This window comes from Hydra vulgaris, chromosome 03, assembly GCF_038396675.1.
Source record: "Hydra vulgaris chromosome 03, alternate assembly HydraT2T_AEP".
NCBI classification, from domain to species: Eukaryota; Metazoa; Cnidaria; class Hydrozoa; order Anthoathecata; family Hydridae; genus Hydra; species Hydra vulgaris.
In genome coordinates, this window is record NC_088922.1 from 48,572,392 (window position 1) to 48,592,434 (window position 20,043).

Sequence of the window (20,043 nt, forward strand, 5' to 3'; positions counted from 1 at the left end):
AAAATAAAATTAAAAAAATTAAATAAAATCAATTAACATTCGCAAAATTAAACATGTATAAAAAAGACATTGGGCTATCAAAAAAGGATTAAATTAAAAAGACGGAAACTAAACCCAACAAACATTGTTTTAGTGGATTTGCAGTGGACCTATATAGGCATTTTTAGCGGTTCCTTAAAGTTTTAATCATCGGTTTCTTAGTGGACCATTAGAGGCAGCCACTATAAATGGCAAGAATGTCCAACGACATATACGGTTAACCAGTTCTATAGTTTTCTTGTTTTTTTTTTTGTTTTTTTCAATGTCAGAACATATTCTACTTTTATTTTTTTGTATTTTGTATTACTATTAACTCAAGGTTACATTATTTCATTTTAGATATTGCTACATAATCTTATTTACAGACATTAAAACACCTTTTTTTAATTAAATTATTAAATTTAAAAATAAATAGTAATATTTTTTATTGTTTTTAGGTGATCGTTGACAACAATCTGCTTGGATAAAATTCTCTATTAAATGTCTAAATACAGTAGCACATGTTCTTGTTGTCATTAGCCTGTACAATACTTTGTGTATGGCATGTTATAGAACCAGGAATCATAAGATTCACTGTAAGATAAAACTGTATCTTAAAATGGTTCAAATACATGATCACTCCACATAACTCAGTGAGGTTATTTACTTCCATATTTAAAAAAGAAACATGAATCATCTCCCAAACAAATGTGTCACTTTTTTAAAAATCCTTTCTGATTTAATTCCACTGCAGAATTGCAAACCATACTGGTAAGAACAGCTTTACTATAAATTCCAACAACATTCCTGGTATTCTGCATTTATACTAACATAGAAATTTAAAACCTTCAATAAAATTTTCTCTTCAATAAAATAATAATTTAAAACAAATAGATCATCTTTGTCCAGCTCAAGTGCTTATTTACCAATGGTAACTTCAATAGTAACAATGGTAACTAATGTTGGAAAACTCTTGAGCTAAGGAAGTAATGAAAAGTTGTTTAACTGTTTATTCCGCTGAGTCCATTATTGTTATTTGATTTACCACTAAGATCCTTAATAAATTGTCTAAAATGATGTACTATAAACATAATCCAGGTAAACTTTTTGTTGAGTAAATTTTATTGAGTATATATAAATTAGTTAAAAATCTTTTTTATTTTACGCAGTGTTTCATCAGATATCTGTAATGAAACACTGTGTAATCTCAAATGTCTTAAAAAATAAACAAATGATTTTCTACTAATTTATTATTGTTCTGTTTTTTTAGGATATAGAACACTCAATTTTGTAAAATACATTTAAAATTATTTGTGTGTATATATACATATATATATATATATATATTATATATATATATATATATATATATATATATATATATATATATATATATATATATATATATATATATATATATATATATATATATATATATATATATATATATATATATACATATATATGTTAACTCACCTCCCCAAGGTTGAGTAGGCCATTACAGGCAAGGATTCTACTTAATTGTGGTTATAGTCCTCTCTCAACTCTTTGACTCCAAAACACAAACCAAGACAACCAAGGCCACTGTGCGGAAAAACAAATTGAGCACAGTACTACCAAGGACGTGGTGGGGATCAAACTTGAAACCTCTTATTGTCTCTCTTTATATATATATATATATATATATATATATATATATATATATATATATATATATATATTTCAATAATATATAATATTATTAGTATATATATACTATTAAAGTTATATTTGTTATATTTGTTTTGGGCTAGGCTCCACGAACCTCCTTTGCTATTAAGCTTGTTAAGTAAAAAATAAGATGTTGCTAAGCAACAAAAACAATATGAAGCTAAAATTTGTTACTTGATTTTTATCTAATTCTTCTACACGCTTTTCTAGTCCACTAATAACTGCTTGAGATACAAGTAAATCTGTTTTCAGTGCCTCTCTGTTCTGAGAATAAAACCATGAAGATAACATCATTTTAAAAAAAAGTCATTTAACCTATAAATATTTTTATTTCTATTATATGATAAATTTAATATTATTTATACATTAAAATTTCTACATTATTGACAACATAATTTGTTAACCAATTCAACTCTCTCAGGATCCATGCTTTCAACCATTTGCTTTTGTAATAAATTACAAGTATGTTGTAGTTTTAAATGCTCTTTTGAAAGAATTGCCAATTGATGTTTGATTTCTGCATTTTCATCCATAAAAGAATTATTTTCAATTGGTTCTGACTTAAAAATAAAATAGTATATTTTTTTCTATAAACACTTACATATATATTTTCAAATATAAATAAATATAAAAAAGAGACATAGATGTACTTATAAATACATAAATACATATATAAATACATACATACATCAAAGATATTACCTTATCATTCACAAAAAATATTTGTTCTTCATCGCTTTCAACCTCTAAACTATCCAATGATTGCAATGACAAAGACTAAAAAAATAAGTTATAACTATTATTTTCAAAAATATACTTATCTTGCAACCAATTAAAGATTTAAAAATCAAAAGTTATCAACATCTCTAAATAATAAAAACCCGTTTTTCTTTAAGATGTAACTGTTTAGTTTGTTTACTGATTCTTTCAATTTGCACATCTTTATTCTAAATTAAAAGAAACAAAATAAGTTTACATCTACAGATGTCCTTCTATATTTAGACGCATGTATTCATAAAATATTTGAATTTTTTTTTAAAGTAAAATAGATTTAGAAGTAGCAGTCGGTAAAAGACTGCTCAATAGATTTTTTCAGTGACAGGTGAACCCTTTTGCTTCCATCATTTAAAAACTAAAATCTTAGATAAACTTTTCTCCTAGAATAAACCATGGTGGACACTAACTGTTACTCTCACGTTATTACCTAATAAAGCAATTTTTCAAAATAAATCCACATTCTGGCGAATCTCTTTTACAAATCTTTACTTTTAAAAACTTTGTTTCTTTGTCCTCTAAATCTAGAATCTTACCAACTATCTTCTGCTCATCTGACTGAAACTTTTATACAGAATGATAAAGAAAATGATCACAAGACAATGACTTACAATTTTAGCAAACGCTAACTTTGTAATGTATAGTATATTTGATTTCTATGTGAGATAAGCAGTGAAATATCAAAATAGGAATAACAACAATACTACTACAATTATAAGCAGAAAATGATTGCATGTTGTTTGGGTTAAAATTCACCATCAATCAGTCAAAAGAGAAATCACAAGATTGGTTGTCCTTAAACGATCATCATTTTTTTTTAAAGGATCTTTTTTTTTAATTGATCTTTATTCTTTTTTAATCGATTTTTTTTTTTTTAAACAATCTTTATTTTTTTTTTAAACAATTATTATTTAAACAATTTATTATTTAAACAATTATTATTTAAACAATTTTTAAACAATTATTATTTTTTATATGTTCTTTCTTTTTTTTTTTAAACGATCTTTCTTTTTTTTAAACAAACTTTTTTTTTTAAACAATCTTTTTTTTAAAAAGATATTTATTAAGCAAACAAAAAGTGATAGCTTTTTATTAAACCTGGAATATATATTTATTTTTTCCACAATTAGAGCTACTTTAGTACTTTGGAGGTAAGATATCAAGAAGATTTAGATATGAAGATTATTAGTATAGATGAAAAACAAAACAAAACCAAGAATGGAACCTTAGTATACCTCATAGATTACTGACAATAAAGAAGATGGCTGTCTGTAAAAGATACTTAAATACTGCAAATAGAAAGGAACAATTCAATAACTTTAAAAATATTTCTAGATACAACATATAAAGAGAGCTCATGGAGAAGCATGGCATCCCAAACTTTGTCAAAAGCCTTCGATTTAGTAGAAAAAAAAATCTGTAAAAATTTTTGAAATCAAAATCCATATTAATTAGTTGTTGAACTCAAGATTATATATAAGAGGTTCATTATTAAAAACTTAAATGTTTCTAAATTATTTAATAGGTGCTTAACTTAATATTGTTTTCCTGTCTGCTAGAAAATGATATTTTTACTTCCAATTTTTAAGAGCTGACAGAAATGCTGTCTGGATCACAATCTGCAGAGAAGTTTAAGTGAGAAATAACTTTAACAAAAAGATGTGAGTGGTGTCAGGAGTGATGTCAGTGGATGGACCTGTTTCTTTTGGAAAACAAGAAGATTGTGGTCATTAGAATCAAGAGAATTTCAGAAGAAAAGTCGTTTGCAAATAGTTCTTGGTAATAAGCAGGGTTGAAATTTTCAAAATATTTTTATTGCAATAAACTTAAAGTTATTAGGGGTTATAAGGGGCTAGTTGGCTCGGTTTTTACTCTATGATCTCTGTCGCCCAAACAGCACATTTTTTTGAAAATATTAAAGTATCCCACTTTTTATCTGTGAAAAAAAAACTAAAAAAATTTTTTTTTAATTTTTTTGTAAGAGTAGGTTTTTTCAATATTGTTAAAAATTAAAAAAAAAAGAAAAAATTATTTTATAAAAATTTTTTTTTTTCCATTGTAAATGCTATGAGCCAACTTACCCAGTGAGAATTTTTTCAACTTACCCCGAAAGCCTTTTTTTCAATAAACAGTCTATAGATCCTGAAAAATGGCAACTTATGGATATAGTAAACCAATTGGAACTTTTACAATAATTTTTTTTTCATACGACCATTAATTTTCTTTGTAAAGTAAAAAGGAAGCAATGTTCCAAAAGTTACGTTTTTATTCAAAAATCACACCAATTTTAATATCTCCCCTATATAGTTTTATAAAATTCATTTCTTTGTTTCAAAAATATGCGTTTTATCATCATGGGATTTGGGTATTCTTTAAATATTTCAACAAAAAATATAAAATAATAAAGACCCATAAGCAAAAAATGCACAACTTTTAGTCATATTTTTCTAGTTAGTTTAAGAATTGCATTTTTTAATAAAATGTAAATACTCAAGCTGTTTTATATTACTTTTACTTACATTACTTTTGTGAAACAATAAAATGTAGATGTTTTATGAGTTCGCTTGTCTTTTGAGCAATAATAATTGAGTAACATATTTCTAGCATTTACTTCTTTCAACAACGATATAAAATATAAAGAATAATATCTTTTTTAGATTAACAAGTTTTATTGTGTATTATTTTTGTAGAGTGTTTTCTCTACAAAAATAATACACAGTATTTGTATTATTTTTGTAGAGAAACAAAAAATTTTTATGTGTAAAGATTGCATACCTAGACGATTGTAGGGTGAGGGTGTGTGGGGGAAGGGGGTGTTCTACCCCCACAAAGAAGGTGATTTTCAAGTTAAAGTCGGTTCTTTGACGAATTTAGTCGGCTACTCGGGAATTTGACGCAATTCAATTAGGTGAATTTTAGTTTTTAAGGACCTTTTTTTTATTCATTTTTTAAGAAATCAATCGGTACTTTTTACAGATTCACTTCTCCCCCCCCCCCCTCCCCTCATTTTTTATTTTATTGATTTATAAAGTCAAAAGTGCCCTAGCAAGGCTGTGGGGAGTGATACTCAAACCTTAAAAGCACTTGTTTAAACATAGCAGTGGAATTTATGACCTTGAAATCATTAGTTCTTTATTTTTATTGGTAACTACATTTTTAAATAGTTCAAATTTAGCAAAAAAACTTTCTTTACTTTTTGCTTTTCATTAATCAATAATAAAAAAATAACGTTTTTAAATCAAGAAAAAATTGTAAAATACTGTAAATGTTCAATGAAATCTTTTTATATATAATTTTACATTTTTCAGTAATGTTTAGGCCAATTTAATAGATGTTGAAAAATGTCCCTTCACCTTAAGGGATGGGGGTGCAAGTTATGTTAAACTTTAAAAAAGCTTGCTGTGGCAATTAGTATCAATATGCTTAGCAAATAACAGGATAAAACAGTTTTAGAAAATTTTGAAAACAAATTATCATAGTTGCAACTTGAAGTTAAAATAAAAAAGCTCAACAAAATACCAAAAAAAGTGTTTTTCAATGGGGGCTTTCTAAAAATTTTATAATCTACTTCACAATATTTTACCATAAAATTTTCCATAGCAACTGTCTAATAAGACATAAAATTTTACCCACTAATTATAAGATATCTTTTGTTCAAAGTTTCCGGAAATTTTCTGGAATTTTTTAACCCTAGTAATAAGATCTATGTATGAGAGATGGAATGATAGAGTTATTGATTTCTTTATTGACAAAATTTTCAAAATATCTCTAGAACATAACACTTTTGATTTTTTGTCTTTAGCATTAGACAAAATTTTTTTGTTCTCAAAAGAGTTGTTCCAATGGAAAAGATAAAAGAAGTAATTACAATTAAAAATAGTTGCACAAAGAGAATATTATGGGTTAAAAGTAAATGATTTGGGTTGACTAAAAAACAAGTCACAAAGTGAAAAATGCCATATATTTACATTATCTTTAAAAGTATGAGTTTATTAATTAAAAGAAATGCGTATTATTAAAATGCCGCTGTAAAAACAAGTTTGTCATTTTTTGTAGCTGTTGTTGTTTTTTAATATCTGGTTATAGCATAAAGCATAAAACTCTGTAAACTAGCTGAATATATAAAAAAGTTTAGAAAGTCAATTTATTTTTTCTTTAGTTTAGTCAAGCTATTTGTGTGATAAGCAATAAAAAATAGTTGCAGATAAATAAAATAAAAAAGCATGTTTGATTAAATAATAATTTAAGAAGATTTAAAAAGAAGAAGATCAATAAAAAGAAAGTAGATTTTTAGAATAAATTTCATCAATTATATAAAATTATATAAAATTCATCAATTTATCTAAATCATTTTTAGAATAAAATTCAGTAGAGTGACCTTAAACAAAAGCAAATAAAGAATAGTCAAAAGATTTAAATATGATTTCACAACAAAAAGGTGAACTGATGAATAAGTATATGCCAAGTCTAAATATGTGACTCAAAAATAATTAGTACTTGGCACCTTAATGATAAACTTATTAGTTGCTACTAATCAGCTTAAATTAGAAACAAAGGACCACTTTTTGTGGCTTTAACAATAATAAAATTTAGTTTGTTTAAAACCTAACTCAGAGTTTTATGCTTTATGCTATAACCAGATATTAAAAAACAACAACAGCTACAAAAAATGACAAACTTGTTTTTACAGCGGCATTTTAATAATACGCATTTCTTTTAATTAATAAACTCATACTTTTAAAGATAATGTAAATATATGGCATTTTTCAGTTAAACAAAGATTGCATAGCCTTCCTTCATGGTTTAAACAATGTTTGTGGTCAATGATTTTTCACAAAAAAATATAATTTGTTATGCCTTTTTTTTTGCCTAGATATATTTTCAAAGCTCTGTGAAATTTGCTTTATTTTAGTATTTAGTAAAAGAAATTTAATGTTCATATCAGCATTTTTTAAGTGTATGCTCTGTTAAACCAATATAATTAAAAACTCAATGTAACAAATTTTTACAAAATTTCTGCCCATCGTAAATTTTTATTGTTTAATTAATTTTCTCTGCTAATTCAAAAAATGTAAAGATTTTTCTCTATTACTGTTTCAAATTTATAATGTTTTTAGTACTAACTGGAAACTAAACAACCATAAATTGCTAGTGCTTCACTAGACATTTTATGGAAGTTGCTATTGTGCATTTCTTGCAGAGGAGGCTTGATAAAGAAAGAAAAGTAGTGGGTTACAAAACAGGTAATTATCTGTGTTGCAACCCATTATGTTTCTTGTGGTGTGAAACACACATATTGTACATAAAATTGTGAAAAGTGTCACATTGGCAATAGCATGCAAAAAAAACTTTGGATTCCATGGGTGATTAGAACAAACTTTGGACCCCTCATGTTATATGTGGAACCAGCCAAACTCTCCAGCACTCTAGTTCCAAGTTAGAATAAAGACAATGTTTTTTGCAATTTTCAGAATATAGAAAAGGCCAAAAGATCATCACAATGACTGTTACTTTTGCATGATTTATATTTCAAAGTAAGCAGAAAAGCAAAAAGGAGACAAGCTCTCCGATATCCAGACATACCATATAAAAAAAGTTCAATGGCCTCCACAAGAAAAGAACCTTTTAAAGATATTTGACTCATATGTCCAAAGCCATCTGAGGCAAAGATAAAGTTGCATCTTTTTTGAACCCCAAATAAATGTTGAAGTGAGATAAACTTGAAAGAGTGATGACAAAAGTTGATAAGAAGCTTGGCCTTAAGTCAAAAAAAATGAATGTATGCACTCAAACAAATCTTGATCACCAAAGTTTTTTTAACCTCATGGAAAGAGTTATCAAAGTATTTATAGTAAAGAATTGTACTATTTTTTATTTTTTTTCGCTATTATCGTACTTTCTAAATACCTTTCAGTAGATAAAAAAGTGCTCTATGTTGTGTAACTATCCATACAATATTAGAATAGATTAATAACTAAAAATTTGCACATATATCAAGAAAATAAGCATAAATAAAAATTTGCACATATATCAAGAAAATAAGCATAAATAAAAATTTGCACATATATCAAGAAAATAAGCATAAATAAAAATTTGCACATATATCAAGAAATTAGGCATAAATAAAAATACTATCAGTTATATCAAAACAAATTTTTGAATTAAGAGGCAAAAAAATAAAAAACCAAACATTAGAAAAAAAAATACAAGTGGGCAAAACATCTGTTACATTATGGATGACTTACTTTGCAACGCCACATCATTTTATAAACAACATGTGCGCATACTTGTAGGCAGAAAACATTAAAACTTTATAAGAATACATTCATAAGTTTATTATATAAAAACACACAAACAAGTGTTTTTTGCATTTCTTTTCATTAAATCTCATGCAATTCTTCTGCAAATTTTGAATTCAGATTAGTCTCATAAAACAAAAAAAACAAAATTTTTCTAAGCATTTTAAATTTTGCTTTTTGAAAATCCTTTAAAACTTAATAAATAACATTATAAGTGAAATACTTTATATTTTAAAATTGCCAATTGTAACCATAAGTAGTGACAAATCAACAGAAAATGTTAGGAAAGTTTACAGCGATTTCAAAAGAACTAGTTTTGAAAAAATTATACCATTATAAAAAATTTAAGTAATTAAAAAAAAAAAAAAAAGTCAAATTAAAACTATTACCCTCCTTTAAATATATTTAAATCTGTAAAAAAATGCTTTTCTATAAATTACTATATAGAAAAGCAGACTGCTGAACATACTTCAAATGTCAAAAAAATTAAATAAATTTTGCAAAAGTCAAGGAGTTATAATTGATTTCACCAGAAAATCAGAGAATTTTTATGAGTCAAGGAAAACTCATGGAAAATGAACATGAAAATTTGCTGGCCAACCTGGTAATGTACATTTACATTAATTAACAACACTCATATAAAGACGAACAAAGGCGTTAATACTAACCATGGTATTATCTAATAAATTGAGTGATCCACACAGCCATATAAATAATGAGAAATATTTTATACATCAAATTACTCTATTCACATTTATACAAACATTAGAAAGCTGACTAGATTACTTTGCCTCCAGATAATTATATTCTTATGCAAAATCTACTAACAAAATCAAAAGATTTTGTTAGTAGATATTCTTAATGTTGCCCTTATAACATCTTTAACATCTTCTATGTTATGAATTAATAGTAGTAAATTAAAACTCAAGTATAGAAGACTTTATTCAGCAAATTAATAAATATGGTAACCTAAAGATACAGTCAAATTATTTTACATAAAAAAAAACACAATAGTTATCAAATAACAGCAGTTAACAATAGGAATATAGCCACTAGGTTTAAGCTTCTGATAAAAGTTCATTTTGATTAAGTAATCTGTCTGATATACAACCACTCCAGCCAGCAGGTAATAAACTAATTGCCTCAGCAAACTAATTACTGTTTTTTTATTATATACCAGTTACAAATTTAAAGTTATAAATATAACTATAACTGAACCAAGTTTGTTATTGTAAAGTTTAAATTTTTTTCTGGCAATAAAAACTTTAGTACAACGAATCATACAAACGGTCTTTAAACATTTTTTAAAAATGTTTTTGTAGTTTATTGTTTATAGCTCCACAATATGGACAAAAATCAGATTGGCAACTCTAGCAGAAAATTGGTATTATTACTTTAATATATTACACTATTGCAGGACTACTTGCTGAAAAGCATTATCTTTATTTGATGGATTTCATTTTATAAGCACAATATTAAAATAGTCCTCCAACAACAATCACAAGTGAACTAAGTTTTAATTCTTTTAAAGAGGGAAATTAACATTTTTTAAGATAAGTCTTAAAAATAATTCTTTTGTTTGTCTGATGTTAGATTTTGGTATGAAATATGTTTATTATGTTCAATTAACACTTATTTTTGCAAGTTCATTAATTTAATTAAGTTTTGTGCTGCATTAATTGAATGTAAAAAAGTTTAAAATTCTGCTTTTAGTATTGTATTGATAATATTTAGATATCTAAAAGACTTATTATTAGGTGGTTTTGTGTCATAATGTATTTTCTCAGTACAGTTATCAAGGTCTATATTAAAGATGATAGTATTGATAGGATACTTTTCTCTTCACTCTTTTAGATTGAACTAGAAATTGGAGTTATGAAATCAGATGGATTAAGCTAATCCATTAGCTTTAATTCAGTTTCTAAGTCTTCTACTTTTAAAAATTGATTTTCCAAAAGAAACTTTATAAACTTAAAACCCAAATTAGTTTTCACATCTTTTTGAGTAACTAGCTAATCAACAACTTATAAAAATATTTTATTTCTTGTTAAAATATAAAACAGTGAATAAGTTTTCTAACAGAACATACAAACAGGGGTGTGGAGTCGTAAAAAAAAAGTACCGACTCCAACTCCAATCATTGAAATTTTCAGAGTACAACTCAAACTCCAACTCCAAAGCATAGTTTTTGAAAAACTCTTAAAAAAATATTACGCGATGATTAAAAAATTTTTTTTTGCCAAATACATGATAAGTTCTTTGAAGGTGAAATATTTTGTACATGTACGTTCAATACCAAGAAGTTTTACTGTTGGAGTCGGAGTTGTGATCATGTTTAGCAACTCCAACTCTGCTAAAAATGTTGCGACTCCAACTCCATGACTCCAACTTCGACTCCACAGCCCTGCATACAAATATATCAATGTTTTTACTGGAATATTTCCAAATATTTGATTTTTTCTGTCTACAAGTATCTTTTACATCTTTTTTTGAAAATAAGAATGTAAACATTTGCAAGTCATGTATACATTTTGTTATTTTGTCAAAATTTCATTAATTTTTAATATTATAACATTAAAAACAGCTAAAGTTATTGTAAAAGATACAGGCACTGGTGACAGAATAAAGCGCTTTAAATACAGCATTTATCATAATAAAAGATTAAAAAAATAATTTTGCCAACAATTTTAAATATCTATTAATTATTCCATTTAAACCAGAACTCTGAAAAGTAGGTAAGCATTTTTTGGAAAACATCAACCATTAAGCAAATAATGCCACACTTGTATGGCACCAATGGCATAATATGGATGATCTGATAAAATGATTCCTCAAATTCGGTTTGACATTAAAGAATTCTATCCTTCCATTTCTAAAGAAATACTTCAAGAACCCTTAATTCACACATCATAAATGGTTTAAAAAAATTATTACATTTTACTGAAAACAATAGTAATTCAAAAAACAATAATATCTTAATTTTGAGGTTACTATGAGTATTCCGATGGGGCTAAAGTATGTGAGCTAGTGGGACTTTATATTCTACATACAAAAAGGAAAGATTATTGCAATCCATTGAAATATGTAGAGATGATATTCTTTGCTGTTTTTATAGAAATACTAGACCACAAGCCAAAAGAAATAATTAACTTTCTTGATGTTGCATTTAATCAGCTAGAAAAACTTCCCAGCCATACAGAAAACCAGGCAATCTACCTTTGTATATCAACATCAAGTCTAACCACCCACTAAGTATTATTAAGTTCATACCTACTATGATATCCAACCATAATAGCAATAAGTAAAATATTTCAAAGTTTTTGAAAAGCTGCACCATTTCATAATAATGCTTTAGCAGCATACAAACACACACACAAATAATTTAATTATAAAAATGTTTGAAAATAATTGAAAAATTGTTGACAAAAACTAATTACAATTATTTGATGCCGCAGTTCTGAAATTATCTGCAATTGTTCACAAAATTGCCTTTGCAAATTCTCAAATTCTTCAACCTAAATAAAAATTGTTAAAGTAATTTATTTTATTACAAACTAAATTTTTACCCATATAATAAAATAAAGCTGATAAATATATAGTTGATTTCTGTGTGCAAAAAAATTAATTGAGCAGATATGCATATGCGCAACTATTGAAATTTTACATATTTGCAAAAGTTGCACATATGCATAGCTACTCAAAACAACAAAAACTAATTTCAAACCAAATTTGTGTTTTTTATACATCAAACTCAGTTGTATATGATATGCAATATTTACACTAACACATAATATTATGCACCAAACCAAGCATCAATTAAAAACTCTAAGTTATGATTTAGTATCACAGATGCCCTTCAGTAAAACTCTAAGTTATTATTCATTATCACAGATGCCCTTAAGTAAAAATACTTGGTTATGATTTAGTCTAAGTTATAAGTCTCTTAAGTTATGACTCAGTTTTTAAAACAAAGCTTTAGAATTTTTATGAGTCTTTAAATCAAAGATTTCAATCTTTCTAAAATCTAAAAATACTTTGATTGGAGTTTATTAATTACCCTGCTACTGGGAACATGGGAACATAGTACAAACTGTCACATATCCTGCTGGACTCCCATTTTTAAGCAAAGACTAGAAGAAGTTAATTCTATATATTTTCTTTGCTTTTGGTTAAGTAAAGCTTGAGAATGTGTCTCACTAAAAATATTTATCTAGGGCAAATGTAAATTGGATCCGGCTATATCTTGTAGAAAGCCCTATAGGCAAAGATTATAGGAGTAAGTAAAAAATTGCTGTTGTCCAATCTTGTAAACCTGTGATTTCTGCCAAGGATAAGAAACATTGGACTCCAGTCGTATGTTTTTGTTTGTGCCTCATTGGAAGTAACTATGCAACTTTATTTGTTATCTCCTAATGTGAGTACAGCTCTAAAACTCAGTTAAATTGTTTTAGGCTCACTGATAGAAAAGTTTCCAGAATTCTTGATTAGCTCTCATCGAGGTTTATTTTATCAACAACTTTGGATTGCTTACCAGAATGAAGACATTTCTCAGAAGACGTTTGATTCTCTGTAAAGCACTACCAATGTTTGGCTATGAAGTTATCAATATTTGTTGTGAAGTACTATCAATGTTTGAGCTGTTAATCAAAATTATGACTAGAGTACTAAAAAATTTAAACATAAAAACCTTTAAAACAAATTTTTTCAATCTTTTACAAATATACATGGTTGAAGAAATTTTTCATCTGTGAAATCTTAAATCTTGCAAAATTCCATATGCCAATATTCTCATTCTTGGTTACTTTGATGCTCATCCCACTAAACACCTTTACAACAGTTCTAATACCACTGAATCTGCTGGTGCTAAAGTTCAAAACTTTTGCTTTTTTTAATCTCTCTCTCTTTTTTATTAATTAACTCACTCCCAACAAGGCTGCAAGCAACCACTATTAAGTTGAGATTTACTAGAAAACAAAAAGTATTGTTAAAGAGCAAGAAAAAAAAAATAGAAAGAAGAAAAAAAGAATAGAGTTATATAGCAAGAAAAATACTGTTGAAGAACAAGGAAATAGTTAACAGAAGATTTAATAAGTTGAAGGTTTTATGAGTCAGGAAAACATGAAGATGGGACAGAGTTCCAAAGAATTAAAATGCAGGGAAAAAAGTTGTATGAAAAAGTTTTTAGAGCATGTAGGGACAGATACAGTAAAAGGATGCAACTTTGCTGAATGATGAGTCAGGTAAGAATGAGTTTTGGTTGCAACCAACCATGATAGTATTTGTAGAAAGAGAAAGAGATGTAACCTTACAACAATATAGCAGTCGCTTAACCTTGGCAGATAAAGCAGATCCAACTATTTAACTTTGCAATGAAATGTATACATGGTTTCTATGAGAAGTCAGTAGTGAATGACAATCTAAGAAGATGTAAAAAAGAGGTCTCAGTGAGAGGGTTACCATTCATTAATATAGGAATGTCAACAATAATGCAATAGTTGTTTGCTGTAAACAACTGAGTTTTGTTGGAGTTAAAATTGACAAGCCACTGCCAGTCCCAAGTTGTTACAGAAAGAAAGCCAGATTCAAAATCAGCTGCTTGTTCTAAGCAATCAAAAAGAAAAGACTTTTTTTCAAGACAGGAGTATTACATCTAATGTGGCTCTATTTGATGAGTCGTCATCAAATAGAGCCACTTTAGATGTAAGATTGTCAGAATAATCATCAATGTAAAACAATACAAGACCAAGGATAGAACCTTAATAGGTTGTTAACTTTATAACTTGACTTCCAGACTACTCAAATCACTTACCTTTGCTCCTTCATTTTTGTTTAGTCTTTGACCCTATTTTTGCTTATTTTCTCCACAATTTTTTTTAGTTGATACATCATGCTACGTTTACACTAAAAATCTCAAAATTTTATCTCAAACTTTTTCTACACCATGCTGCATCATCATCATGCTGAATCATCATCATGCTGCGCCTCTTACTACTACTCTCTTGTTGTAGAAAAACTTTTCATTGTGATTCCTGATGATTCTTTGGCTGATATCCTTTGCTTCTGGCTAAAACTTCAATACATATGCAATATCATTTTAAGAAGGATTGGAACTTATTCCTTTTTGTCAGTTAAGCCCTATTCTACCCCATGTTTTACTCCATTTTGTGCAGCTGCTATACCTAATCAAAACCCTTTACTTTTTTTTTAAATCAGAGTAACTCTTCTAAAAACAAATGACTTTTTATCATTGCAAAAATACCAGAAAAACAGATAAATTTATTGCTAGATATCCAAATCACTTTTACTGTCATAGTTACAGCTCAATTTTTTTTTCAAACTCTCTAAACTATTTAACAATTGTTATTTAATCATTGTTATCTTGCCTGATGGAAAATAGTATCTGTGGTTCAATCTTTTTAAAAGCTCTGGATATTGCTCTGGTTCCTCTCACTTTCGTTATACTCTTAGTGCTTTGGACTTAAGATAAGATATAAGAAATTTTTAATTAGCTTACTTCTTATATCTTAAATCCAACAACTTATTCTCTAATAACAAATACAGATTTAGAGTCAATAAATACAGGTTTCTACTCTCTTGTTTTACGGATGATTTGTTCATCATAATAGCAGTAACATTCTGTCATTAGAATAGATATTAGAATAGATGTATCATTAGTTAGAAGAGATATTGCTCTTGAAATATTAAAGGCTTTTAATAAAGTCTGTTATGTTTGTATTTTCGCTAAGCTCTCTTCATATGATGTATCTGGGTAATGTTGTAAAATTCTTGAATCATTTTCTTTTTCATTAGCCTCTGAAGTACAACAAGGTTCCATTCTTGGTCTTGTGTTTTTCTTATCTTTATTAACTACCTTCCTGATAACCTTACCTCTAAAGTGAATCTATTTGCTAAGTAACAACTTTATACCCCACTCTTAAGGAACAATTTTACACTCTTGATAAAAAGTCATCACTTTTTAATCAATAATGGGTGATGATATAAAAAATTGACTATTTTCAAATTAAAACTGAAACATATTTAAGCACAAAATAAATTGTTTTATTTCATTTATCTGGAAATCCTAAAAAAAATTATACTTAAATGTTTCTTTGTGTAAAAAACATTTAAAAAGTATACAAAAAAATAATGTAGAAAAAAATGTAGAAAGATAAAAATCCAGAAAAAAATAAAATATGTATTATAAAAATAAATTACAAAAGAGATAAATAATAATATTGATGCTCTTTACCGTAAATTCAAAGGTTTTGAATGAGACGATGAACCTTATTTAACTGTCGGGCATAGTAATTAAGGAGAATATATATAACTAACAAAGATAATATATTCTATTCTAGCAACCCTTTTTTTACTCCAACAAGAGTAAAATAAAAATTTACAATAGCATATTTATATAAGCATTTTCTCACTTTTTTGCTTATCTTAATCAATGGGTTTTTTTAAAAAAAGAAGAAAAAAATAAATAATAATGAATGAAAAGATTGCTGCCTTTTTATGGCAACTACAACTATTTGAATAGATCGATTTTATTTCACCCATTAGAACAAGCAGTCAATCATAAATGCAATCTCTCTTGTAACATATTTGCAGTAACTGGTGAATTACAAACTAAACAAAGTACAGTTGTTTTTTGCTAATAATTACTATAATATTATTCCTGATTGAAAAGTGACAACACTGTTATTGATTCCACAACTGTATGTCTTTTCAAATCATCTTTCAACACAGGCCTCTCATGAAAACCATTGCAAAGTTATCTGTTAGGGAAATAACACCCTCTTAGCTTTTCCTTATCGCACTTGCCATATTCTTACTTCTATCTATTCTATTCTTACTTCTTTGTTTTTTTTTTTTCCTAAAATGGTGTTCAACTTTAGAGCAAAAAGAATTTTCAGAAAGATAAGAAAAATATTGTTACTTTTAGATCCAATTAAAATTAAGTGTAAAATTAGAGTAGCATGATAAAACTTTCTCAAGACCACAATACATGACCATATGACCATGAATATATGTTTTATATAATTTCTAATAAAATAACATCTCTTATTAAAGATGCTGCTTTGTTTTTCTTATAATTGTCTGTAGCTTGTATATTATATAATATATAAAGTACAATAAAGATTTTGTACCTTCACTTTTGAATTGTCAATTTTTTTGAAATGTTGCATCTTTTTTTCTTTTTTCTGAATCACTTCTTGCAGATGAACAAGCTTTTCATCCTATAAATATTAACTATAATAAAAACTTCTATAAATAATTATTAACTATAATAAAAACCTCTAAATATAAAAAGTAAAATTTTTATGAAAAGTTAAACTTTTTTATGTAAAAATAAAATCTCTTTTGTATAAAATATAATTCTGTTAAAAAGGAAAAATTTACTATGTGAAAAATAGATGCTTTCTGATTGAAAAATAGAATCTTTTTATGAATAGTAAAATGAATGAAAATTTAAAAAACTTGCTGAAAAATAAACAATTTACAAAACAGAAAACTTACTTTTATTGATAAATCTTTTTGAAGTTCTTTGATTTTATTTTCATATTTTCGAACTAAATGACTAAGATCCATATTTTTTTTTCCTAGCTGTGTTAATTTGTCTTCTAATGGCTTGTGTTGCTTTTTAAGTTCATTTAAATCATTTAACTAAAGTAAACATAAATTATGATTAACATAAATTAGTAAACATGAATTACTAATTATACAAAAAACTTAATTCATTGACACCATTTCTGACACCTTATGTCTATTTACTTTGTGCAACATTTCCATATTAAATCCATTATGATTTATTCTTTATTATTTTCATAATTTTATTTGTTGTAAAAATATTTTTAAATTGTTAGAGCTGAAAGAAATTGTCGAGATTTTTGTTCAAACTTTTAAATTTAATATCTAAATATTAAAATGAATTTTCACAAACAATCAAACTAATTTGTGTAAATTTTATAACACAGGATGATAAAATTTTCTACTTAATCTAAATTTTATACTTAAACTAAACTTTAGAGTATTTCAAGTATTTAAAGTTGACAATTTGAGTTTTTTAATTGATAGGCACCACATGTTTTTATAAATTTTTGAAAGACTCATTTCTGTTTTTTAAATCTCAAATTCTGCTTATTGTGAAACTGCAATACTTGTTCTTTTTTTATTTAAAAACCTAAAGAACCTAAATAACAAGTATTAAAACCTTGCTATGATACTTTGGCAAATTTTTAAACTCTTCTTCACTAATTTATCTTTAGCAACTGTAACAAAACAACCTTTAAATAAATTTATAATTTTAGTCAGTATTCTGCTAATATAGTTAGCATAAACCTTATTGTTCATAAGAAATAAAAAAATTTAACCAATTATTTTAATAGCAAATTGACAACTAAAACAAAATTCAAAAAAAGCATACCAACTCTTGGTTGTTAATTGCAATTTGTTGATTTTTTCCATCAAGTTTTCTAACAAGCGTACAAAGTTCAATATACTTTCTATGAAGAATTCGTTCTGGATCATTATGGGGTTTGGTAGCCTAAAATCAAAAATTACCAGACTTCAAAATATAGTCATAGCAACAAACAGCTATAGTGACTGGTGATTGTTATCAACATATGCTGGAAAACTTTTTAAAGTCTATTTTCTATGATATGGACATTTTTTTAGCAGTATGGTGTCACATGCCACACAGCTCAAAAACAATTTAAAAAGCTAAAGGTGGCCATTTGCCTGATACCATTTTTTAAAAATATGATGACATATGTTAAATTTTAAATAAAAAATAAAAATTATAAATAAACTCAATTAATTACTTTTCTATTTAAAGTAATCAACTTTTTTTAATTAAGTTATATTCTCATACGATGTTAATCTTTTGTTCTCATGAAATTCATTTTGTAATATATTTATAAAAAGATTTTTATTTTTAACATAAAAAAAATTTGTACCAAATTTATACTTATTTATAACATTTCACTATGAAAAAATTAAAAAAAAAGATTTTAAACACTTTCCTTATATTTCTTGACCACTCCCTCATATTCTTGATTAAAACTAGTGCAGTTTAATTATATATGTTAAATGTTATTTAAAACAAAAAAAAACTTCAACAAAAAAATAAACTCACTAAAATAGGAGGCATCTCCATTATGTAACCTTCTATATCAAAATCTTCACTGTTGTTATATGGAGATTTTTCGAGTATCATATTTAAAGAGAAATCTTTTGTTTCAGGTGAAAGCATATGTTGAACTTTTTCTACTTCATATGCAGTGGTGTCCTTATCATGAGATGGTTTCTTTTCCAGCTTTTCAATGTACTTGTTGAGTTTCTTTATTTCAGAGAACTATTTAATAAAAATTACATAACTAATAAGTTATAAAACTAAATATAATAAAACTGTTGGTGAAATTGTGAAACCTCTAGCAATTTAAAGATGCAAGAAGAATTAAAAATGTTTTAAAATATGTTGCATAAAAAAGATAAATAAACATCTTCAATACTTTTGTTTGTATTATATTTATGGCTGTCAGTTTCTACAGCTATCTTTATATTTGTAATTTCTTATTTAGGTAAAAATTACAAGGTTTTGCCATTTGACCCATGTTATGTTTTTGCAGTTATTGTAAAACTACATGTATAATAACTTAAACATCTTTTGAGTAGTTTAAATTTGAAAAAAGGACAACAAGATAAAAGTTGCAAAAAATTGATTTTAAAATAAAACATCTCTTCAAAAATGAACTAAATTTATATTCATTTATAAAACACTTTTTTAACCATGAAAACATGAAAATAATTTTGTAAATTTTTTACATTTTTTATAAAAAATAGAACGACAACAAAGATGTTTCTGTAAAAAATAATACTTCTAACTATTTAAAAAAAAAAGTAACTGTAAAAAAAATAAAAGTCACCAAAACTTGAAAAAGCAACTTTTAGTACTCCAGGGAGTTAAAAGATAATTCTATAAACCATAAAATACAATTTTAACTTAGGAAAACGAAGTATAGTATAAATAACTAACTATAAATAACTAACTATAAATAACTAAGCTAAAATAAATATTTTCTATAAAACTATTTTAGAATATAAAAAGGTTTTAAAGAAAAAAAATACACAGCTGCTATCAATCTGCCTTGCTTCAGCAAGACAGATTGATCCTGTCATTGTACATACATGGCTGGCATGGATGAAATTTGCAAATGTATTGGTACAACAATGTATATAATGA

At 26.3% G+C, this 20,043-nt stretch overlaps 1 protein-coding gene across 1 annotated transcript in view; it reads right to left on the reverse strand.

The window, feature by feature from the left end:
- Positions 1-20,043, reverse strand: part of LOC100199386 (uncharacterized) — a 93,046-nt gene that overhangs the window by 64,104 nt on the left and 8,899 nt on the right. The window contains exons 2-10 of the mRNA XM_065793502.1: positions 18,937-19,155; positions 18,226-18,345; positions 17,319-17,465; positions 16,949-17,038; positions 12,239-12,316; positions 2,610-2,675; positions 2,431-2,505; positions 2,133-2,288; positions 1,903-1,992 (exon numbers count right to left, since the gene is read on the reverse strand). Of these exons, the coding sequence (XP_065649574.1) occupies positions 1,903-1,992; positions 2,133-2,288; positions 2,431-2,505; positions 2,610-2,675; positions 12,239-12,316; positions 16,949-17,038; positions 17,319-17,465; positions 18,226-18,345; positions 18,937-19,155 (1,041 nt within the window). The remainder of the gene's footprint in view (positions 1-1,902; positions 1,993-2,132; positions 2,289-2,430; positions 2,506-2,609; positions 2,676-12,238; positions 12,317-16,948; positions 17,039-17,318; positions 17,466-18,225; positions 18,346-18,936; positions 19,156-20,043) is intronic.